Raw genomic sequence first — 26,457 nt, forward strand, 5'->3', positions numbered from 1 at the left:
AGCCATATTATTGCATGTTACTAGCTTGTTAAAAAGCTGATTTTTGCTGAATTCAGCACTTTGGGTGAGTTTTAGGCACTTTCCGGCGCTCAAACTATCACTTAAAAATGCAGTTTTGTGGTACTTACTTCCCTACACACCATACTAGTGTAGTACTTAGTCTCTGGCCCACACTGGGTCTCAAAACACTATCTGTCTATGTGTTGAGTTCTGTCAGCATTTTTCTGAGTTATCCGCTAACCGTGCTAACTGTACTTTGTGCATCGTTTATGTCAATATGGTTTGCATGTAATAATGATGTGAAAATATGCAATATGTGATGCACATGTAAGTATAAGGTAGTAATCAGAATGCAGTTATTTGTAATTCAGCACAGTCATTAAGCACTAATCATGGTTAATTACATTGTACGGATTCCTGGATTTTTGACAGTTGTCACACTCTCCCCATGTTAAGAAAATTTCGTCCTGAAATTTTAGTTCTGCTACTAGCTGCAGAGGAGTTGGGGAACAAATGCAGGTATTTTGCTTTCATGCGATCCTCACGCTCCCAAGTGAACTCTGGGCCGTGTCGCGCGTTCCATCGAACCTTGACGAGTTTAACACTACTCCTGCGTGTCTTGTTAACCTTCCAATCAGTAACCTCAACGGGTTCTTTGGTAAAGTGGAGCGTGTCGTCAATGTGAATTTCATCGGCAGGAATGACAACTCTTTCTTGGGTCGGACTCTTTTTCAGATTAGATACATGAAATGTATCATGAACACCATTTAGTTCCACGGGTAGATCCAACTTGTAAGCTACAAGACCAACCCTCTCCAGGATTTTGAACGGTCCAATGTACCGTGGGTTTAACTTTCCACGCTTCCCAAAGCGTGCTACCCCTTTCCAAGGTGAGACTTTTAGTAAAACCATATCTCCCACTTCAAACTCCAAAGGTTTCCTTCTTTGGTCCGCATAGCTCTTTTGTCGATCACGAGCCGCCTTAATGCGCTCTCGGATCTGTATGATCTTATCTGTCGTCTCTTGAACCAATTCAGGACCAACAAGCTGCCTATCACCCGCATCTGCCCAGCATAACGGTGATCGACACTTGCGTCCGTAGAGAGCTTCAAACGGTGCAGCTTGAATGCTTGCATGGTAGCTGTTGTTGTACAAGAACTCAACCAAAGGTAGGTGAGTGTCCCAACTGCCACCCAAGTCCATTACGCAAGCTCGCAACATATCTTCTAGCGTTTGAATCGTTCGTTCGCTCTGGCCATCTGTCTGTGGGTGAAACGTAGTACTCAGATTCAATTGAGAACCAAATGCTTCTTGGAAGGATTGCCAAATCCTTGACATAAATCTTCCGTCTCTATCGGAAATGATCGAGAGAGGCACTCCATGTCGTGCAACTATCTCTCTGAGGTACAGCTTGGCTAGCTTAACTGTGTTATCCTTTTCTCTGATCGGTAGGAAGTGTGCAGATTTCGTCAGACGGTCTACGATTACCCAAATCATATCATGACCTCTGGGTGTCTTTGGTAACTTTGTTATAAAATCCATTGAAATCTGCTCCCATTTCCACATGGGTACTTCAAGTTGTTGAAAAAGACCTGAAGGCTTCTGATATTCGGCCTTTACCTTGGCACAAGTCAAACATTTGCCAACATACGTTGCAACATCGCCTTTCAATCTTGGCCACCAATAAAAATCGTTTAAATCTTGGTACATCTTATCCGATCCTGGATGGATCGAGTACCTTCACTTGTGAGCTTCATCGAAAATAATGTCTCTAAGACCACCCAAGAGGGGAACCCAAATTCTTCCCAAGAAACACAATGTTCCGTCCTCATTGGGTATCAACTGTTTCTCCATCCCACGGAGATATTCATCCTTAAGATTTTCCTTCTTAAGAGCTTCTCTCTGCACAGCACGAATGCGCAACGAGATGTAACGCCCATAAATTTTCTTTTTAAATTATCTCAATAACAACGTACTTTTCTAATGAAATTTCGGCATGACCCATTTGTAAAAGAAGTAGTCCCCTGTTTTTCATAAACAAAATATCATTTAACATACGCTACGTTTCAAAAGACATAATGTACTACATCAAAACGGACCTTGGTTTCACATACGAAACCATCATGCTAGAATACTTACGACCGACTAAGTTCTAAAAAGACGAACAAGATAAAGTTTAAGCTTTTAACTACTAGACATAACTAATGAAACAAAACATATTAACATTGTCTTCTTTATAAAAGTTGCGGAACGCATGACGAGCTTGAAGTGTGTTCGGACCGGGCGAAGCTTGTCATTAAACTTGACATTTACCTACATCACAACAACAAGTAAACTTCATTAGGACTAAAATTCTTTCTTTCAACTCAAGATTTCCATCTAGCGGATTCATAGTCACAATGACATTTGCAACTTGCAATTCTCTAATTACCATTTCTTTCATTCTTGCATTCTATTCTTTTGACCCATTCATAAAAGGGTCCTAACATACGAATTCATTCTATTACGTACTAGATCATCATACTCGATCCATTTAATAAATTCTACACAAACACCCATTTATAATTGATTCAATTTAACATACCAAATGGCAAAACAACAATATGATACAATTCTGAATTTGTACAAGTAGCGTACCTCGATCTTGGTTCCCTTGTTGCTTCACTTGACTTTAGCCCTCTTCCTTAACACCTATACATAACCATTCATACTTTTAATTTATGTCTCATACCCTTTTGCTCATACCAATGGATAATACTTCATAAAATTTGCACTTGCTTCATAAGCACATTCAATTCACATGAAATTTATGACTATCAAAGCTAACATCTTTATTAAGGCATTTCATCAAACACTTGGTGTGCGTATCATTAACAAAGCATAAGGTACAAGTGTTCAAAGCATGATCCTACTTGTTCACTTTCTAGTCTAACAAGAATCAACCAAGTTCATATCTTTCTTTCATCCTACCTTATCGCATCTAATTTCTCTATATCAAATCAACGTCAAGTATCAATTTTCATCTAATGTCACACATGGAAGGCATTATGTTTATGATTTCTTCACAACTATTGGGTAATACACTTAAATCATTCAAACAAATCTGAAATCAACAATAATTTCGACCACCATGAAACCCTAACTCTCAATTACATGAGATATCCACATAATTTCATGTTTGGGTTAAAACCCACTTTCTACAAATCATTCAAATCAGAAATTCCTACTTACCAAGGGTTGAACAAGCTTAGATTATTCGATTTAGGGCTCATGCATCCATTAAAACTCCTAATTTCCTTCTGATTTTTGAGAATATGTGAGGTTAGGGTTTGTCTCCTTGCCCTCTTGCTCTGATCGATCCACACAAACACACCAGAATGTGTGTTTGAGTTTTTCCCTTTTTCTTTTTATTTGTTTTAATTAAAACTTTCATCCTTTTTAACAAGATTAGTCCCTTTACTTACTTAGATAGTGTATTTGTCATGTAACCTTTCTTCTAATCAAGTTACTAGTATAAATTCTTAACTAGGTTAAATATAACATGACTAGACATTTTAAGTAACACACATAAATTGCATATTTTGGGGTGTTACAAGTCTACCCCCCTTAAAAGAGGTTTCGTCCCCGAAACTTTAATACGTACCAAATAATTGCATATTTCCGATGTTGTCATTGCACCAAGACTTGCTTTATAGTTTTGTTCCGAAGGTGGGTTACCTTGGAATCTTTGATAGCTATCGGTCTTTCAACATAATTCAATTTTTCGTCCAATTCAATATCGTCAAGAGGCACGTATGCCGTCTCATCTGTTAAACACTTTCTCAATTGTGACACATGGAATGTGTCATGTATTCCATCTAAAGTTGGTGGTAATTCCAACCAATATGCTACCTTCCCAACCCGGGCTAAAATCTTGAAAGGTCCTATGTAGCGGGGACCTAGCTTTCCTCGCTTACGGAAACGAATTATACCTTTCCATGGGGAAACCTTTAATAACACATGATCACCTATCTGGAACTCGATAGGTCTCCTCCTTCGATCTGTGTAGGCCTTTTGTCGATCTTGAGCCGCTTTTAAACGGGCTCGCACAAGATCGATCTTTTTGTTAGTTTTGGCTACTACATCATTGGGCGCAATTTCTCTTTGTCCCACCTCTCCCCAACAAATTGGAGTTCTACACTTCCTTCCGTACAACATTTCATACGGTGCCATTTGAATGCTATTATGGTAGCTATTATTATATGAAAACTCCACTAATGGCAAGTGGTCATCCCAGCTTCCCCCGAAGTCTATCACACATGCTCGCAGCATGTCGATGAGTGTTTGAATGGTTCGCTCAGACTGACCATCCGTTTGGGGGTGGTAGGCGGTACTGAAATGTAATTTTGTACCCATACTCTCATGAAAACCTTGCCAATATCGAGATGTGAATCGGGTATCTCGATCCGACACAATAGATACAGGGACTCCGTGTCGTGATATTATCTCGTTAACATAGATCTCCGCCATCTTTTTAGAAGAGAAAGCTTCCCGAATGGGTAAGAAGTGCGCGCTCTTGGTGAGGCGGTCCACGATCACCCATATAGCATCGTGACCTTTCCTTGTCTTAGGAAGCTTGGTCACTAGGTCCATCGTCACTTCTTCCCATTTCCATACCGGAATCTCTAACGGTTGCAACCTCTCGTATGGTTTCTGATGTTCTGCCTTCACTTGCAAACACGTCAAACATTTTGCAACATACTTGACGATATCACGTTTCATACCGGGCCACCAATAACTTTTCTTCAAATCCAAATACATTTTTGTAGCTCCAGGATGAACCGAGAATCAGGATTTGTGAGCTTCTTCGAGTAACACGCCTTTTGCTTCGCTAAACCGAGGTATCCATATCCGACCATACATGGTTTTAATTCCATCGGATCTCCCTTTGAATTTATCCACAATCCCCTTTGTTCTTTCCTTTCTAGAATCCATTCCGCTTAGTGACTTAATTTGGGCTTCCTTAATCATTTCGAGGAATCGAGGTGTAACTACCATCCTCATGGACTTTACTTGAATTGGAGGCGGATAATCCTTTCGGCTCAGGGCATCGGCCACTACATTAGCCTTGCCCGGATGATAAAGGATCTCACAATCATAATCTTTAAGAAGTTCTAACCACCTTCGTTGCCTCATGTTTAAATCCTTTTGCTCGAAAAAGTATTTAAGGCTTTTGTGGTCAGAATAAATTGCACTTTTCGTACCGTATAGATAATGCCTCCAAATCTTTAAAGCAAACACTACCGCAGCTAACTCCAAGTCGTGGGTTGGATAATTACTTTCGTGTGATTTCAATTGCCTGGAAGCATAGGCAATGACTCTACCCCTTTGCATCAAAACACATCCCAACCCTTGGTGTGAAGCATCCGTAAACACCACCAAGTCTTCCGTTCCATCAGGTAAGGTTAGTACCGGGGAACTCGACAGCTTTTCTTTCAAGGTTTGAAACGCCCTTTCTTGATCTGCACCCCATGAAAACTTCTCATCCTTCTTGGTTAACTTGGTCAACGGCAAGGCCAATTTAGAAAAGTCTTGAATAAACCTCCTATAATAGCCTGCTAAACCCAAAAAGCTTCTCACTTCACTTGGGTTCTTTGGAGGTACCCATTTCATAACGGCTTCCACCTTTGACGGGTCTACTAAGATACCATCCGCATTAATCACGTGACCGAGAAATTGTACCTCTCTAAGCCAAAAAGCACACTTAGAGAATTTCGCGTACGATTTCTCCTTGCGGAGTACTTCAAGAATTTCACGTAAATGGCATGCATGTTCGGCTTTACTTCGGGAATAAACCAGGATGTCATCGATAAAAACTATAACGAATTTGTCTAACATGGGCCGACAAACTCGATTCAGAAGATCCATGAACGCGGCGGGCGCGTTCGTTAATCCAAAGGACATTACTAAGAACTCGTAATGCCCGTATCGCGTTCTGAAAGCCGTCTTTGCCACGTCCTCATCCCGCACCCTTAACTGATGGTACCCGGACCGCAAATCTATTTTTGAAAACCAACTTGCCCCTTGTAACTGATCGAAGAGATCATCGATTCGGGGCAACGGGTATCGGTTTTTCACCGTCAGCTTATTCAACTCTCGATAATCGATGCACATGCGCATCGAACCATCTTTCTATTTAACAAAAAGAACAGGCGCTCCCCATGGCGATACACTCGGGCGTATAAATCCCTTGTCGAGCAATTCTTGTATTTGTACCATTAACTCCCGCATTTCAGTTGGGGCCAACCTATAAGGAGCCTTGGCTACGGGTTTGGCATCGGGATACAATTCAATCTTAAAATCCACTTCGCGTTCTGGTGGAAGCCCCGGCAAATCTTCCGGAAAAACATCAAGAAACTCATTCACGACTTCAACCTCTTCAATCTTAGGGGTATTCTGCTTAGTATCCACCACGTAGGCTAGAAATGCCTTGCTTCCATTTCGTACATACTTGTATGCTTGAACTATAGAACAAAGCTTCGAATTAATATTCCTTTCCCCTTGTATACTTACTCGTTTTCCTCCCGGTGTTAGCACATGAATCACCTTTTTCTCACATTGAATTTCGGCATGATGTTTAGCTAGCCAATCCATGCCAACTATAACCTTAAATTCCCCCAATACCATGGGAATAAGGTCAATAGCAAACTTCTCGTCTTCAATGATAATTTCGCAATTTCTACAAACTTCGTGCAACAAATAACTCTTACTATCGGCTATCTCTACTTTTAAAGGCACATGCATTCTTTCGATTCTAAAAGAGGGGTGGGACACTAATTCGCTTGATACAAACGATCTACTAGCTCCAGTATCAAATAACACGTACGTAGGCATCAAGTTCAATGAGAATATACCTGATACAACATTCGGGAGGTCCTTAGCCTCTTCAGTCGTGATCTGAAACATCCTCCCCTTAGCTCTTGGGGCTTCCTCCTTTCTTGCTTCCTTATCAGTCTTCTGTTGAAGCTTGGGACACTCAGCCTTAATATGACCCGGTTAGAAACAGTTGTAGCACGTTCTGGAAGGATTAGGACACCTATAGTATGGATGTCCCTCTTGACCACAATTGTAACAGCCCTTCTTCCCTTTCAAACACTCCCCCGTGTGTAACTTTCCGCACGTTTTGCATTTCGGAATGCTACCCTTCGCCTTATCCTTCTTGCTCTGATCTTGAAATTTCGGTTTCTTTGACGAGTTCGAGCTGGAAACATTCTCAAACACTCTCTTTTCGCCTCTTTCTGCCTGTCTTCTTAATTCAATCTCCCTATCTCGGGCCAAGTCAATGAGCTCATTCAAAGTTTCACATTTAGCGGGAATTATGAACTCCCGATATTCAGCCTTCAACATACCGTGATAGCGGTTTATCTTCATCCTTTCCGTTCCTACTATACCTTTACAGAATTTCAGCTTGTCAAGAAAAATGTTGGTGATTTCATCAATGGTTTCATCTTTCTGACGAAGATGTAAGAAATCTTCTCGGATCTTGTCAATGGCAGATTGTGGACAGTGGTACTTTAGAAAAGGTTCCTTGAACTCTTGCCATGTCAAGACTTGAACTTTGTCTTCTCCAATCTCTTTACTATAAGCATCCCACCAGTCTTTAGCTCGGAGTTGTAGCAAACCGGTGGCAACCATCACTTGATCCTCCTTTTCACAATGACTCCTTATGAACACCGCTTCAGTACTTGCAATCCACCTTTGACATGCTATAGGATCAATTTCTCCTTTGAATGGTAATGGGTTGCACGCCATAAATTCTTTGTATGTGCATTTGCGAGTTCATTTCTTTCCTTGCATTTCACCAATCATTCCCTTCAACTCGTCCATCTTACTCGCCATCATTGTTTCTACCACTTCCAGCACATGACTTTCTACTTCTTGGGCTAAATGAGGAATACTTGCTTGCATTGCCCTCCCAATCTCTTCCGAGATCATAGTTTTCAGTTGTTCTTGTTGCGTCGCTTCATCCTCATTCGTATCCGTCATCTACACATAAACATTATTCTTTATTTCAAGCATTCAGACATCCTTTCCATCATATAATCATTCTAATAGTACGTAACTTCCTTTGAAAACCCCACACGCATACATAATATCATTCTTTAGACTCTTATTATAACATTCTATTAATCCACGTATGATAGAAAACATCAAACAAAGCATCACAATTGAAATGAGCTGAAAATGGTACCCACCGTAAGTTACGGTGGTCACCGTAACTTACGGTGGCACCTTTTTCCTTACGGTATGAAGCTACTGTCTTACGATAGAGAATTTTGTCCCAGTGTCTACCGTAAGCTACGGTAGCCACCGTAGCTTACGGTGACGCCCAGCAAACTATGATAAATTTCTTATTTGCAGCCATCTTTCCGACCCGTTTTAACCCATACTAATCCGTTTCATCCCAAACCTCTCCACATCATCCCGTAATGATTTCCCTAACATTCCATAACTAACTTATTCGTAAAGCAAAATTTTAAATTTTGAGGGTACTTACTTGCTTCGCGCCGCGGAACGAACACACACTACACACGAGCTTTCGGTTTGAGTTCAAGCATTCGATGCTCAAATCCCTCAAACCTATGCTCTGATACCAACTTGTAACGCCCATAAATTTTCTTTTTAAATTATCTCAATAACAACGTACTTTTCTAATGAAATTTGGGCATGACCCATTTGTAAAAGAAGTAGTCCCCTGTTTTTCATAAACAAAATATCATTTAACATACGCTACGTTTCAAAAGACATAATGTACTACATCAAAAGGACCTTGGTTTCACATACGAAACCATCATGCTAGAATACTTACGACCGACTAAGTTTTAAAAAGACGAACAAGATAAAGTTTAAGCTTTTAACTACTAGACATAACTAATGAAACAAAACATATTAACATTGTCTTCTTTACAAAAGTTGCGGAACGCATGACGAGCTTGAAGTGTGTTCGGACCGGGCGAAGCTTGTCATTAAACTTGAGATTTACCTACATCACAACAACAAGTAAACTTCATTAGGACTAAAATTCTTTCTTTCAACTCAAGATTTCCATCTAGCGGATTCATAGTCACAATGACATTTTCAACTTGCAATTCTCTAATTACCATTTCTTTCATTCTTGCATTCTATTCTTTTGACCCATTCATAAAAGGGTCCTAACATACGAATTCATTTCTATTACGTACTAGATCATCATACTCGATCCATTTAATAAATTCTACACAAACACCCATTTATAATTGATTCAATTTAACATACCAAATGACAAAACAACAATATGATAAAATTCTGAATTTGTACAAGTAGCGTACCTCGATCTTGGTTCCCTTGTTGCTTCACTTGACTTGAGCCCTCTTCCTTAACACCTATACATAACCATTCATACTTTTAATTTATGTCTCATACCCGTTTGCTCATACCAATGGATAATACTTCATAAAATTTGCACTTGCTTCATAAGCACATTCAATTCACATGAAATTTATGGCTATCAAAGCTAACATCTTTATTAAGGCATTTCATCAAACACTTGGTGTGCGTATCATTAACAAAGCATAAGGTACAAGTGTAACAACTCTCACCAAAACTATTATTTCTTATTATATTTTGTCCAATAGGAAACCCTAATTGAGACCCCCAAGTGATACTGCATGACCACTAAAATTTTCAGAACAATCGGAATCAGGATCAGGGCCCTTAAAACTCAGGGGGGGTATTTCCTAGTTAGTATTATCCAAACTGTTTTCGATAGAAATTGAATTTTAACAAACCGTCGACTCACCCAAGCTACTGAGACGCGTGGCTACCTCATATTAAAAGTGACCTCTCGCGCCACGCGCCAGGACCAGGTTTCCCTGTCGTGACACGCGAGCGCGCCGTTTTTCCGGTATAAATAGAGGAGTTTGACACTTGATTTCCTGCGTTGGTTCGACGAGCAAATTCGATTCAGGCAACGAGATATCGTCGAAATACTACAAAACCCACCTAATCTCGAAATTCTGCCACAATAACAGGGTAATAACTCGATCGCTATTACGATTCATTTTCCGAGCAATCAATATATCCAAAGAATGTCTAAGTGCCGCCCACATTGGGTTATGCTTTGTCGTTTGTCGATAATTCGATAAATGAGTTGAAGCATTATACTTTGTCGTTTGTCGATAATTCGATAAATGAGTTGAAGTATTATACTTTGTCGTCTGTCGTTAATACGATAAATGAGTTGAAGTATTGCACTTTGTCATTTATTGGGAGAATTTGATCTCGTGAGTTATCGTAAAAGCTATATTAATCATTAACCCGGTTTTTGTGAAATTCGTTAAGGTTTGATTTGGGTTTTACACCAATACATATTCCATTCTGTTAAACCCCCAAAAACACTCCCAACTACACCCTTACAATCAAACAAACTATTAAATCATCAGAAGATCCAGAATAATAAAGTACATGCTTAATTATCGGGAAAAGTAGAATCAAGAAGTTTGTTAACTCAATCCTGCATGATAATTAGTGAGTCATTCTCTTTTTATCAACTGTTTTACAATACTCCAAATTATTTTCAAAGTGTTATAATTACAGGGACTAAGTCGTGGATATCTTGATTTATTGGTTAGTGGGGTATTGTGCACATTACTATTTCTCCCAGTTAGGTTCATTGACCTACTAGGGAGAAACGTCACTATTAGAGTTCATTGACCTAATAGTGGTATGACCATCGTCACCATTGTGACTTGTCACCATTGTGACAGAAAGCCAGATAAAAATAAGATATGAACCATTGTAATCGCTCTTTTGCTGTAATTTATAACTATGGGTCATTTCCTAAAAACTGAATGAACTCACTCAGTATTTCCCGCTGACAAAATCTTTTTAAAACGCGTTTCAGGTAATTACAATAGATTGGAGTAAGGATTGGATCCGACACTGAAGGACTTCAAGAAGTGGCTTATTTTCAAATTAAGAAATATTGTTTTTATTAAAAGCTATCTTTGTAAAACATGGAATTTATTCCATCTTTTTAAATAAAATCCGGTGTTTCTAAACTCTGATATTTTTCCTAACTCACGGTCCTGATGAAATTTCCGCTGCAATGTTTTTCAAAATAATCACCGGTACCACTGGACTGCTCACGGCACCGATTCCGGCCAGGATGGGGTCGGGGGTCGTGACAGAAGGTGGTATCAGAGCTAAGCCACTACTTTAAGCCTATAAAGTGTTGTGATAACAATACTTAAGCTTAAATAAAAGAGTTAGGAGATTGCTATTAACTTAACTGGTAGCACATCTGATAGCATTTAGACTTGCACATAAGAAAAGATGCCTTAGTATAAGCTAAGCCACTTGTTTACGCAAATAGATGTTATAATAATACCTAAGCTTAAACGGAAAGTTAGAAACTTAAAAAAAATATCTGATAACATTCTGAATGATATTTAGACTTGAACTTAAGAATTTTGCCTTAAAATAAACTTTAAGGTAAATTACTTATATAAGTATAATGTAATGAATACTGGTATGTCATGAGAATGACGGTTAGCAGGCAATAGCACTTAATTGCTATTTATTCTTGATATTATTTGGTCTAGAATAAGATATGTTATGGGAATACAAATTTCTTGATTCTGGATAAAAAGCCCTAATAAAAGAGACACCTTTAAAATCTTGAAAAGATACTATTTATGGGAAATAGAAAATTTTCTCCGATAAAACTGGGTATAGAGTAGCAGACTCTCCAGTTTGTCCGGATATACTGAGATTACCTCTCCGGCGAGTACCGGGTAAGACGGGGTATATGATATGTCAAACAAGTGACAAGATTTCCCTAAATAATATCTTAACCAGATTTCTGACTGGTCCTTGAAAATATGAATCTGTTAAATACATTAACCTTATAAAGGGTATGTATATTACAGCATGTGAAATATATGATTATATAGATATGTATATCTATAAGAAATTTCAAAAGCTATAACAATTGATAATTAAGGATAAAGCACAAGTATATGTGTCAATAATAAATCAAGATTCCTTTATCAAGAATCTCTTACCTATATCGATATCAAACATTATTTTGTTTGATCATCTACCTCGTAACTCGAGCAACAATAATAAATGGAAACCCATTAAGTTGGGACACCATCAAAAATATAAGAATTACCAAAACGTTACCATAAATTATTAACGCCATAAATTGTGAACGCAAGTAAGAAGCATGTCAAGTTGTGCTAATGCACAAGAAAATACATGAAACTTAAAAATTATACGTCCACAGACGTCAAAGTTTATCACACACAACTTCCAAGGCAAGACCTTTGAAAAATATAAATTAGGCACGATGACACCAATATTAATTCCGTCGGTAAAAGTACTACTAATCAAAAAGCGGTATTTTGCCACATGATCTTACAAAACAATCAAAATCTTGCTAAGGTACGTTGGAACAATATTTCACAAACATCGGTGCATAGTCTAACCTGAGTCATAATTATTAGCACTACAAAAGAAGTCATATAGTTTTGCAAATTCCCTATTTCATTTCACTTCATTCGGCATTCTCTGATAATGTCATTTAACAATAGTTATTACACGAAATTCCAGATAAGAAGTTCTTATATTTCTTTCGTTGCAATTCTGACTTCTGCCTATAAAGAGTTGACTTTCGTGTTTTCCACTTCTTTTAATGGTAATCATACCATGAGGATTTCTTTCATAGTAGCAAATATTGATCTATTTCATTTCTTGGTAAATCCACACGTTACACATGCACTGTTTGTTGCGCATATGGTTCATTTGAGTTATGAAAACCATAGGAGGGCAACATTCCAATTTTTTGTTTTATCAAAAGTTCAAATATCATTTCACTATACTTGATCTTTGCATTGTAAACCGCGTTTTTACAAAGCAATAACTCTCTAATATCGAAGCAATGAGTTTCTCGAAAAACTCGAGTTTCTTTTGAAAGGTATACATGGTTTTATTGTGATCATGTCAAACTTTCTTATTCAAACTCGGTTTATTCAAAATCAGTTAACTTGCTCGCAATACATATTCCATTCAAAGTCCCATATGATGAATTGCAACCATCATATTCAAAATAATCCCAACAAGCATTTCAATTTTCTTGAACTATAACATGCTTGTTGGTCTTCAACTTCATTAAATCATTTTCTTTAAATCACGATCACCTTGTGGTGACGTTTTCACAAAATCAGAAGCTTGCGCTAATCTCGGATTAATTATTTAGTTATTTACTTATTTTGAATCAGCTTTGTTCTATACAAACAATCTTAAACACAATTATGTGCTAAGATAAGGATACCCCATTTCATGTCCTATTTCCGTGTATCTCTTAAATAGTTCTTACAGCATCAATCGAGCCTTTCGTGATATTTATTATCATCATTGATCGAAAAACATTATATAAATTTAAAATATAAATTTTATTTATTTTATATGGAAACTTACATAAGTAATTACCTAATTTATAATATAGTATTACTATATTTAAAATTCTTGTTAAAACCATTGAGGTGCAGAATTTATATTTTACATATAAAATTATGTTTGAGGTATACTCTCATTTTAGTTTTATTTAGTTATTTATTATTGGTAATTCATATTAATTTTATTATTGGTACTAATATTAATAGTGATAATGTTAGTATTATTTTAAAATACTAGGGTTATTGTCAAAGACGGGTATTGGATAGCCTAGCCTTAGTTAGGCATGGACTGATCACCTATGCTTAAACAAGGCAGCACTAACCAATATCCAACCATGATAATAACTATTTACTATATATAAATTAAGTCATCATACTTAGTTAGTAAATTTCAATTACATATTTTTATATTATATATAGAAATATATATACTTCGTACTGTAAAGAGAAAATATATTTTCATAAAAATAATTAAAGGGACGAACAAAATTATCTAAATAATTGTCTAAGCATTCATGAACAAAACATATTATAAATAAATGATCATCTTAATTAATATTTCACAACTATTAAATACTTATAGAAATATTCCTTTATAATATGTACATATTAAAATATCAAATGTCCTTTACGCAAGCCAATATTTAAGTATGCTCGATATTAAAATAAACATTTATTATTCTACTTTCATGATACCCTAATCTTATAGTAAACATACTTGATTTTAAAAATAATAATCATGAGTTCTACGATATTGGGTAAACCTATTTATAAAACATATATTATTATTACGGATTTTGATATTTTAAACCTATCTATATTTATGTATTATTCTACTTTATGATAACATAAAAGGAAAAGGTATTTAGTAAATCAAAATATCACCTATCTTTAAATCAAACATTTTGATTAAAATCATCTGAATACAATTTTTGTATTAAGCCAAAAATACTCCAACTTTATTATCTTTTCATGTATTCTTACAAATCACCCATCGCAACACATTGATTTTCTCATATCATAATTCAATATTTGCCAAATCATTTTCATGTTTTCATTTCATTTTGAACCGGTCAATCTTAAATTTTCCTTAGGTACCAATCAAGGTAAGTTTTCTTCTGACAAAGAATTTTACTAATTCCAAAAAGTTCTTCACATTCATTTTAAGAATCTATAGATCATATATCTTTTGGCTTGAACCCAATCACCTTGAAAAACTATACCATTTCATCTCATTCGTTTGAACATTTCATCTTTTGAAATATCTAGATTCGCTTCCTTGAAACTCACAATTTCAAAAACGGTGAATTTATTCGGTCATCATTATTGAATTCTTTCAATTATTACAAACACTTTGTAGCATCCGAATAGAGCTGTAACCTATGTTAAACCCTATTCATGAGTCATTCGTTTGATTTATCATATTCTTGGTACAATTATGTACTCAGATTACAATACACTAAATCCTGTTGTCCAGTACCATTTAAGTAAACGATATTGATTTTCGGATAATCATTAACAAATCATTTTCCATACTTCCATTCACAAATAAATATCTATCCATTCAGAATCTCCCTCAATTGATCAAAGTAAGTTCATTTCGAATATTAAATCCAATTGTTTCTATAAATCATTTTTAAATTTTAAATTTTCATACCCCTCAAAATATCATTTGATTCCATTCCACGCTATATTATTCCTCTTAATTAAAAGAAGAAACATAACCCCAAGAAAATATCATAGTTCAAATCTCGAGGACGAGATTTTTATTAAGGTGGGGAGGATGTAACAACTCTCACCAAAACTATTATTTCTTATTATATTTTGTCCAATAGGAAACCCTAATTGAGACCCCCAAGTGATACTGCATGACCCCTAAAATTTTCAGAACAATCGGAATCAGGATCAGGGCCCCTAAAACTCAGGGGGGGTATTTCCTAGTTAGTATTATCCAAACTGTTTTCGATAGAAATTGAATTTCAACAAACCGTCGACTCACCTAAGCTACTGAGACGCGTGGCTACCTCATATTAAAAGTGACCTCTCGCGCCACGCGCCAGGACCAGGTTTCCCTGTCGTGACACGCGAGCGCGCCGTTTTTTCAGTATAAATAGAGGAGTTTGGCACTTGATTTCCTGCGTTGGTTCGACAAGCAAATTCGATTCAGGCAACGAGATATCGTCGAAATACTACAAAAACCCACCTAATCTCGAAATTCTGCCACAATAACAGGGTAATAACTCGATCGCTATTACGATTCATTTTCTGAGCAATCAATATATCCAAAGAATGTCTAAGTGCCGCCCACATTGGGTTATGCTTTGTCGTTTGTCGATAATTCGATAAATGAGTTGAAGCATTATACTTTGTCGTTTGTCGATAATTCGATAAATGAGTTGAAGTATTATACTTTGTCGTTTGTCGTTAATACGATAAATGAGTTGAAGTATTGCACTTTGTCATTTATTGGGAGAATTTGATCTCATGAGTTATCGTAAAAGCTATATTGATCATTAACCCGGTTTTTGTGAAATTTGTTAAGGTTTGATTTGGGTTTTACACCAATACATATTCCATTCTGTTAAACCCCCAAAAACACTCCCAACTACACCCTTACAATCAAACAAACTATTAAATCATCAGAAGATCCAGAATAATAAAGTACATGCTTAATTATCGGGAAAAGTAGAATCAAGAAGTTTGTTAACTCAATCCTGCATGATAATTAGTGAGTCATTCTCTTTTTATCAACTGTTTTACAATACTCCAAATTATTTTCAAAGTGTTATAATTACAGGGACTAAGTCGTGGATATCTTGATTTATTGGTTAGTGGGGTATTGTGCACATTACTATTTCTCCCAGTTAGGTTCCTTGACCTACTAGGGAGAAACGTCACTATTAGAGTTCATTGACCTAATAGTGGTATGACCATCGTCACCATTGTGACTTGTCACCATTGTGACAGAAAGCCAGATAAAAATAAGATATGAACCATTGTAATCGCTCTTATGCTGTAATTTATAACTATGGGTCATTTCCTAAAAACTGAATGAACTCACTCAGTATTTCCCGCTGACAAAATCTTTTTAAAACGTGTTTCAGGTAATTACAATAGATTGGAGTAAGGATTGGATCCGACACTGAAGGACTTCAAGAAGTGGCTTATTTTCAAATTAAGAAATATTGTTTTTATTAAAAGCTATCTTTGTAAAACATGGAATTTATTCCATCTTTTTAAATAAAATCCGGTGTTTCTAAACTCTGATATTTTTCCTAACTCACGGTCCTGATGAAATTTCCGCTGCAATGTTTTTCAAAATAATCACCGGTACCACTGGACTGCTCACGGCACCGATTCCGGCCAGGATGGGGTCGGGGGTCGTGACAACAAGTGTTCAAAGCATGATCCTACTTGTTCACTTTCTAGTCTAACAAGAATCAACCAAGTTCATATCTTTCTTTCATCCTATCTTATCTCATCTAATTTCTCTATATCAAATCAACGTCAAGTATCAATTTTCATCTAATGTCACACATGGAAGGCATTATGTTTATGATTTCTTCACAACTATTGGGTCATACACTTAAATCATTCAAATAAATCTGAAATCAACAATAATTTCGACCACCATGAAACCCTAACTCTCAATTACATGAGATATCCACATAATTTCATGTTTGGGTTAAAACCCACTTTCTACAAATCATTCAAATCAGTAATTCCTACTTACCAAGGGTTGAACAAGCTTAGATTATTCGATTTAGGGCTCATGCATCCATTACAACTCCTAATTTCCTTCTGATTTTTGAGAATATGTGAGGTTAGGGTTTGTCTCCTTGCCCTCTTCTCTGATCGATCCACACAAACACACCAGAATGTGTGTTTGTGTTTTTTCCATTTTCTTTTTATTTGTTTTAATTAAAACTTTCATCCTTTTTAACAAGATTAGTCCCTTTACTTACTTAGATAGTGTATTTGTCATGTAATCTTTCTTCTAATCAAGTTACTAGTATAAATTCTTAACTAGGTTAAATATAACATGACTAGACATTTTAAGTAACACACATAAATTGCATATTTTGGGGTGTTACACGAGAGGGCTGTTTGTATAATCATTTCCAAAGTCCTAACCCTTATGGGCTTGATTCTTTCTTTCCGACTCAAGGCGTCTGCTACCACATTCGCCTTCCATGGGTGATACTTGATCTCACAATCATAATCGTTCAACAACTCAACCCATCGTCTCTGTCTCATATTAAGCTCCTTCTGATCGAATATGTGCTGTAAACTCTTGTGATCTGTAAAGATCGTGCATCGGGTGCCATACAAATAATGTCGCCAATTTTTTTAATGCAAACACCACTGCGCCTAATTCCAAATCATGCGTGGTGTAGTTCTTCTCATGAACCTTTAGCTGGCGCGAAGCGTAAGCTACAACCTTCTGTCGCTGCATCAGTACACATCCTAAACCTTGACGCGAGGCGTCGCAATATACCACGAAGTCATCAGTGCCTTCGGGTCGGGATAAGATGGGTGCATCGCAAAGCTTGTTCTTCAGCAACTGAAAAGCTTCTTCTTGTTTATCTCCCCATTCGTGCTTTTTATCCTTCTGAGTAAGGGACGTTAACGGTTGAGCGATTTTCGAAAAATCCTCAATGAATCTGCGATAATAACCAACTAAACCTAGAAACTGACGGATTTCGGTTGGCGTCTTCGGAGTTCCCCAGTTCTTGATCGCCTCGATCTTTGTGGGGTCCACGTGAATCCCATTTTTGTTTACCACGTGACCGAGGAACTGGACCTCACGCAACCAGAACTCGTACTTTGAAAACTTAGCGTACAATTTTTCCTTCTTAAGCAACTCTAAAACAGCTATTAAGTGTTGTTCATGCTCTTCTTTCGTCCTTGAATAAATCAAAATATCGTCGATAAACACAATCACAAATTTATCGAGATATGGCTTGCAGACTCTATTCATCAAATCCATAAACACTGCTGGCACGTTCGTCAGACCAAACGGCATTACTAGGAACTCGTAGTGTCCATATCGAGTCCTGAAGGCAGTCTTTGGTATGCTCTCTTCTTGGATTCTCAACTGGTGATAACCTGATTGAAGATCGATCTTGGAGTAGAAACTCGAACCTTGTAGTTGATTGAACAGATCATCAATCCTTAGCAAGGGGTACCGATTCTTGATGGTTAACTTGTTTAGCTCTCGGTAGTCGATGCACATGCGAAAACTACCATCTTTCTTCTTGACAAACAAAACTGGAGCTCCCCAAGGCGAGAAGCTTGGTATGATAAATCCCTTATCTAATAATTCCTGAAGTTGCGTCGACAACTCTTGCATCTCGGATGGCGCGAGTCGATAAGGTGCCTTGGCTACAGGCGCGGCGCCTGGAACCAAGTCAATATGGAATTCGACTTGTCGCTGCGGTGGCAATCGTGGCAAGTCTTTGGGAAAGACGTCAGGATATTCCTTCACAACTGGGATATCTTCCAACTTCGGCTCAGCGGCTTCCTTTCCACAACGTGTGCCAGGAAGGCAACACATCCTTTCTACAAACATCTTTGGGCTTTCAAACAACTGATGATCCTTAGGGGCGTATCATGCTTCTCTCCATGTACTACAATCGTTTCTCCATTCGCCATCGGAATGCGAATGATCTTCTCGTGACATACGATCTCTGCACGGTTGCTCGACAACCAATCCATTCCCACTACCACGTCGAAGCTTCCCAACTCGATTGGCAGAAGATCAAGCGTAAACTCATGCTCCCCAAGTTCTATCACGCAACCTCTAATGACTTCATTCGCTTCTACTAGCTTTCCGTTAGCTAGTTCTATCGAATACGGAATATCTAGCTTACTAGCAGCTAACCCATGCATATTCTTAAATTCTAGGGATACAAAGCTATAATCAGCACCAGTATCAAACAGTACAGATGCAACGCGTTGGTTGATAGGGAATGTACCAGTGACTACGTTCGGATCTTGGTGAGCTTCCCTCGCTCCAATGTTGAAAACCCTTCCCTGAGCTTGGTTGATCTTTGGGCACTCTCTCTTGAAATGCCCAACGTCTCCACGGTCAAACTCATCATCAAACTCAAAGTCCTATGGAGGAATAGGTGCGGCAGACATAGTCGTGTCAGAATCAGAATCAGTGGGGTAACGCTGCAAACCCAGTGCATGCAAAGTAGTGGATGACACAGACTCAAAAGAATCCGAACCAGAATGATCAGATGAAATCTCAATGATAGGAATCTCAACAAGTGGAACAACAACGACATCATCGAATGGAACTCCATCACCCTCAATGAAAAGATCGACATCATCATCAGACAAAGCATCAAAAGGAAAATCCTCGAGAGGAAAAGCCGCAAGAGGAAAAGGGGCGAGGATCGGAACCACGGCATGCTCATCATTGGGATGTCCGAGGATGAGATGGTCCTGGTCTGGAGTAGGAACAAGAAAGAGATCCTCGTCGGGTAAACCATCAGCATGCGGTATATCGTCGCCAAAGTTAGGTAATGCAAAAGGCTGGAAATCATCGTCATCGTTACTCTCAGTGTCAGAGGTAAAAATCTCAGGGTCTGGGACAATGTCATCGTCCGAAACAATGGCCATGGGGTCTACAGTATCTGACAGCCCACTCTCAGATGAGGACATGGTGTCTGTAACAAAACAATCACAACATATGCACATATATCAACAATCATCAAATAAGCATGTACTAAGTAACAATGTATGCATGTATTCATCCTAGTCTTCCCAGACTATCCCATCCAGCCTCTCAGACTGAACTACCTAGCCTCTCAGACTAAACCTCCCAGCTTCTCAAACTGAACTACCCAGTCTCTCAGACTAAACTTCCCAGTTTCTCAAACTGAACCATAACCTTGAAATATGTTTTGTGTCTTTTATTTGTAAAAATGTTTGTTTCCTGGATCTGGGCGTTTCATGTATGCATTGAAAATATGTTGTGAAAACATTTTCGTGAGAGCCCTAATGATCGTAGTCTAGACTCGAGAAAGAATCCTAGTTCGCTACGATCGAAGCTATGATACCAAGCTGTCACACCCTGACTTTTGCGGAAGCGTGATTATGGTGTGACTTTCTTAATACCATAGCATTCAATCATAACAACGCTACATGATAAAACCATTAGATGTTCATCCATAAATTAAGTTTGAAAATAACACAACATAATTGTCTGAAACGTCGACACCAAATTCAAATTACACACCATCACATGTTTTAAGGAGTTCACTAAGACTCGACAAAAGACCTTAGATAAAACCGAGTTTAGAACCATGTATCTTGTCCAGGATTAAGATACATCTCCTAAACCCTAATGACCTTGGACGACATCTTTTATTCATGACGCAGCTTGAAAACATGCAAACACCTGCCAGATCCACTTAGTTCCCTGAAATACATGTAATTTGAAAACATCAACAAAAGTTGACCGAGTTCATGTGTTTGTGTGTATGTATGTATAAAACCTTTGTAAACAGTGTATGTATGTATGTTTGTAAATCCCGGTATGAAAGCAAACAAGAAAACATATCACCAATGGTTTGCAAGGCCACTGATATGTGTGACGGCGTAGGAAGGCTCAAACCTAGCAAATTTGTACCGGGCTTCCGGCTGTAAGACATAGTCACCCTATGGGCCACCCTGGTCCTCATGGGTGTGGGCTCGCTACACCCAAATAAATCTATCACTCATGCCCCTCGGTCCTTATACGAGGATTAATGGTCTTAAGTATCCGCCTACCCATTCACATCATCTACTGTACTTTCCTAGGCCAACCATACCAATTGTAATTGTATGTAATCATTTTTGTAACATGTATTTCACCCCCGAAGTTAATAGACAAAACAGTTTAAAGAAAAGGGGGACATGAACTCACTGTCTTGCGTCTTCAGTACTCATAACTCACTTTCCTTCAGCAAACACGACTACCTACAATGTACTAACGTCTATTAGACGGACGGGTCGTGCCTTGTCTTAGAATTAACGTTTTCGAGTTACGTTTCTTTTATGTCTTCAATATTATTCCAAGTTATAATTACTTGTTAAAATAATAAATATTTCAACTTTAAATTATATTTAATTTTGGAATAATTGTTAAACAATATTTTGTAATAATACTTCTCAAGTATTTATACTCGTATTTCCTTCCCAAGGACGGGGGTATCTCATACATGTGTATTCGAATATTTTCGCCATGTATTGGCGTCGTATTCCGGTGTGGATTTATACGTACGAGGATACGTATCTTCTTGTAATAGTTAAGTATTCTTATACTAAATTTTGTGGTAAACTTTCCGGAATATTATTTCTAATAAAAGTCTACTAATATATATTTCCCAATATATATCTATTTTAGAGTTATTACTTAGAAAAATTATTTATAATTTTTCCTTTTGGCAATAATATTTGTAGTTCCAAAATAATATATTTTCAAGTCTCACTTAGAAAATATTTATAAACTTATCTTGTCCAAAAATAATGGGTTTCAAGTTTATTCAAGAAAATATATATTTTTCCCAAAAATATTATATTTCCTAGTAATTCCAAGATAACATATATATTTTTAATCGCCAAAATATATATTTCCCTCTTGTCAAAAATATAATATAACTTTGTGATATTCATAAAAATCATATTTTCATTTCTTGTGTCCAATATAATATTTACCAAAAATGTATTTATAAAGGTATTTTCCGAAATATTTTGTAAGTTACATTCCTTCGTTCGTTTTCCCAATATTTGTGTGTAACTTGTGTATTTATTCCTTGAGATTTTTGGAAATATTTTGGATTGTAATTTCTTGGTATTTTGTTATGTTATATTATTTTAACCCTAAAATAATATAACTAATACACAAAGTATACAAGTATTCACACACATGTGTCTTCTAAATATATATATATATATATATATATATATATATATATATATATATATATATATATATCTAGTCACTTTTATTTATAAAAATCAACCTCCAATATTTGTATTTTTGGCAACAAAAATTATGGCAAAGTTTATATTGAAAACTCATGGTTAAAATACACTTGTAAATATTTATTTGAAAATATCTTTCTAAGTGTTTATATTTTTAAAAAATTTTGTCATAGTTTCCCCTAAAAATGGAGGTGTCCATGCTTTCAAAGCATATCATTTTCTTTTTAAAATCATCTCAAACAATCAACAATTCAATCAACACTTACCTAGTGCCAAAACCGTGCAATTTATATAATAACATGAACTTGAACTTTTACAAAAACTTGTAGTAACTTACTATGTTGTTAAGTAAGCCTTGTTACCCTTAAAAATATATATACTTCTTTAAAAACTTCATTTTTAAAGAAGTTGGGTGTTTACAACTTCCAAACACATTTTCTAAAAATGCTTCTTTATGTAATCTTTTTGTTACACAAGTGTTTCTACACTTGTTTAACCATTAAAAACAAGTTTGGTTTATGTAAGAACCAAGCTTATATAAATCTTGTTACTTAACTTAGTTTCTTGAGAAAACTATCTTGGAAATCATCCTCTTACAAGACTTGTATTGTGTTTAAATCATCATCACATATGAAAATAATTTTATTATTCAAGTTCATGTCTACATAAGGTATGATCATCTTGATCTTTCACAAGATCATCATCGTAACTTACTAGATCATGTGTTTAATCACAATCTAGTAAGTTTCATATGATGTCTCACATCATAAGCACAAACAATCAATCATCAAGAAGCAAAACAACACTAAACAAGATGTATTCTTATGTTATTAAGCTTATGTTATAGGTTCATCTTCTTGTTCATTAGGGTTCTTTATGATTATCATCACATATCATCTTTTAATCAACTAAATGAGAAGTAAATTCAAGTGACAAGAAGCTTACTACTAGCACAAGGGCTAGGGAAGAACACAAGAAGATGAAGATGGTAAATGTGATGGATAAAAGCAAATGGAAGAGGTCCTTGAAGATCCACAAGCTCTAAACTTCTTAACTTAGCTTCTAACACCTTGTGATTACCTTGAAATGGATGAAGATTGGATGAAAGTGGTGGTGGTGTGGGTGTTTGGTTTTGGCCGTGAGTGGGAGCAAGGGAGGGAGGAGAGTGTGTGTGTTGTGTGTGAAAGATAATGACATCTTAATCCTCTATGTTCCTTTATAATCCAACTTTAGAGTATTAACCAATGTGTAATGTGCTTCCAAAGTACAAGTCAAGATCTCTAACAAATCAAGGTGAATCAAATGAAATCAAGGTGTGGGGCCACCTTGGTGACCGTCCACACAACGGGGGGGGGGGGGGGGTATTGGTTGGGTTGTGATGGATAGTTAAGGATATTAGTTAGATTCTAAGTGTGATGTTTAGTGTTTATGCATATTGTGTGTTATATAGTGTGTTAGGGTGTTCGGGGATCATAACTAGCTCAGAAATATTAAAACAATGCTTCTAGTGTAATTTTGGTGTTTCGGGTAGTGTCCGGTTGTTCGGTTAGATACCGGTTTCTTTAAAGTGTCAAACTATACCGTTTAGTGTTCTTTATGTATCCTTTTGTGACACTTTTAATTCCCGACACTTAGGAAGCATTCAGGACCATTTAGCCATATTTTTGCATGTTACTAGCTTGTTAAAAAGCTTATTTTTGCTGAATTATGCTGAATTCAGCACTTTGGGTGAGTTTTAGGCACTTTCCGGCACTCAAACTATCACTTAAAAATGCAATTTTGTGGTCCTTACTTCCCTACACACCATACTAGTGTAGTACTTAGTCTCTGCCCCATACTGGGTCTCAAAACACTGTCTGTTTATGTGCTGAGTTCTGTCAGCATTTTTCTGAGTTATCCGCTAACTGTGCTAACTGTGCTTTGTGCATCGTTTATGTCAATATGGTTTGCATGTAATAATGATGTGACAATATGCAATATGTGATGCACATGTATGTATAAGGTAGTAATCAGAATGCAGTTATTTGTAATTCAGCACAGTCATTAAGCACTAATCATGGTTAATTAAATTGTACGGATACCTGGATTTTTGACAGTTGTCACATAAATTCCCAAAACCTTCATTAATAATTTCCCAATCTCTCTCTCGACTTTCTTCATCTTCAACCTCCAATCAAACCACCAGAGCTTCAACCCTACAAAACTCTCTCATCAACTCCAAAATTAACACACACAACAACCAAGCAACCCCAAATCACAACACCCACAACTCCAATTTCACTTCCACCAACTCAAATGGGCTTCTCTACTTCTCGCTCATCCCCACCATTATTCACCACCACCATCACAACACCCTTGTTTCTCGAACCATGTCTCTACCCACCCCTTTAATCCACCACCCACCCTATTAATTTGCCACCGACAATTTCAAAACCCTAGATCAATCCCTTGCTTCCCCTGTGTTGTCTCCGGACTCTGTTATCAACACGTGGGCGAACATAAGTTGAGTTTAGGCTGTTTGGAAACTCACTTTGTTTCGGAATCCCCTGTTTCGAAAGATTTTAAAGAGTTAAAGAATTCGAAATGGGTTTGTTGTTTACCGGGTTATGAAGACCGAGTCGTGTTGTATTATAAAAGTGTGTGTATTCTAGAGAGAGAAAGGTGTGAGAGTGGGGCAATATGATGATTGCGGATGGATGATTATGATGAAGAAAAAGTAGAAGCAGCAGTTAATATGTAAATGTTGTTTGTAGAACAGGAGCTGGCTATGTTGAGGCAGCTCATCGGTCAAGTTCAAGAGCTCTTAGACCTCTACGATACTCCGCCGCTTCCTCCGTCGTACCTCCTCCGTCATCCGCCTCCGACGGTGCTCCAACCGCTGCCGCACCTTTGCAACGACAGGTGTGTGTTTTGTGTTGTTGTTACCTAGATATTTTAGATCGATTGTTGTATTTTAGTTGTGTGTGTGATTCGAGGTGTTATTTGTTGTGTTTTCAAGTTGAATTTGTTTGTTGTGTGGAGATTGTTTGTTTTGTTGCTCTGATTGTTGAGTTCGATTCGGATTCGATCGCTTTGATTGATGTAATTGCTTATTATCTGTTGTGCTTTTGGTTTGAATTTGATTATTCTGTGGAGATTGAATTTGATTATTCTGTGGAGATTGTTTGTATCTATCTGTGTGTATGTGTGTGTGAGGGGTTTTGTTATTCTATTAATAACATAACAGGCATGAAAAGATAGTTTTACGCTCACATGTTATGCATGTGAGGCCATTTAACATGGATTAGTAACTGGGTTAGTGATAAAAGATGAAACCGACAACAAAATTAATCTTAAATGATGGTTTTGACAACTTTTAAAGATTAAGGCTGAAACCAGCAAGATTGGTGAAACTTAAAGGACGTTTTATGTAATTTAGCCATGGTTGTAAAACAAGGTTTCCAAGGCTGAGTACTCCCCGAGTAGTCGCTACAAGGTAGGCTGCCGAGGCGACTTTATTCGACTCCGCCTAATTACTCGGAGTCGGCCAAAAGCGGTCAATCTCGGCCAGAATTGGATCTAGTAGGTCAACTCACGCCTAGTTTGACTTAAATAATAATAAAACATTATTTCTATGCCTATCATATTAAAGAATAAATATCATTTTCACGTATTTTGTTATAAATATTAGTAAATTTATGTTATTTGACATATATTTAATCTTCAAAAAGTAATTTCTTTATAATTTAACATGTCCGAGTACTCCCCGAGTACTCTCCGCCTAGACCGAGTACTCTCAACTCCCCGGTCGACCGACTAGGAAGCGCCTAGCGACTTTTGCAACTATGAATTTAGCACAATAATACACTACTTCCCCACAAAATACATACCCATCTCTCTCTCTCTCTCTCTTTCCCCACACATAAGTATATAGTTTCATATTCGAACTACACGTAGCATAGTTTCATATTCGAACTAGAGTAATTATTAAGTTATTTTAACACCGTAACAAAATAATAAG

At 37.0% G+C, this 26,457-nt stretch overlaps 1 protein-coding gene and 1 long non-coding RNA gene across 2 annotated transcripts; both read right to left on the reverse strand.

The window, feature by feature from the left end:
• Positions 1–6,171: 6,171 nt before the first annotated feature.
• On the reverse strand, positions 6,172–7,791 carry LOC110939531. The gene is made up of 2 exons (XM_022181090.1): positions 7,249–7,791; positions 6,172–7,020 (listed from the first exon to the last, which is right to left on the reverse strand). The coding sequence occupies exons 1-2, from the start codon at positions 7,789–7,791 to the stop codon at positions 6,172–6,174; spliced, it is 1,392 nt and encodes a 463-aa protein (XP_022036782.1).
• Positions 7,792–20,632: 12,841 nt separating this feature from the next.
• LOC110938395 lies at positions 20,633–21,435 on the reverse strand. The gene is made up of 2 exons (XR_002591358.1): positions 21,397–21,435; positions 20,633–20,910 (listed from the first exon to the last, which is right to left on the reverse strand). It is a non-coding gene; the product is annotated as an uncharacterized LOC110938395 (long non-coding RNA).
• Between the last annotated feature and the right edge of the window lie 5,022 nt (positions 21,436–26,457).

Source organism: Helianthus annuus, chromosome 5 (assembly GCF_002127325.2).
Source record: "Helianthus annuus cultivar XRQ/B chromosome 5, HanXRQr2.0-SUNRISE, whole genome shotgun sequence".
Taxonomy (NCBI): Eukaryota; Viridiplantae; Streptophyta; class Magnoliopsida; order Asterales; family Asteraceae; genus Helianthus; species Helianthus annuus.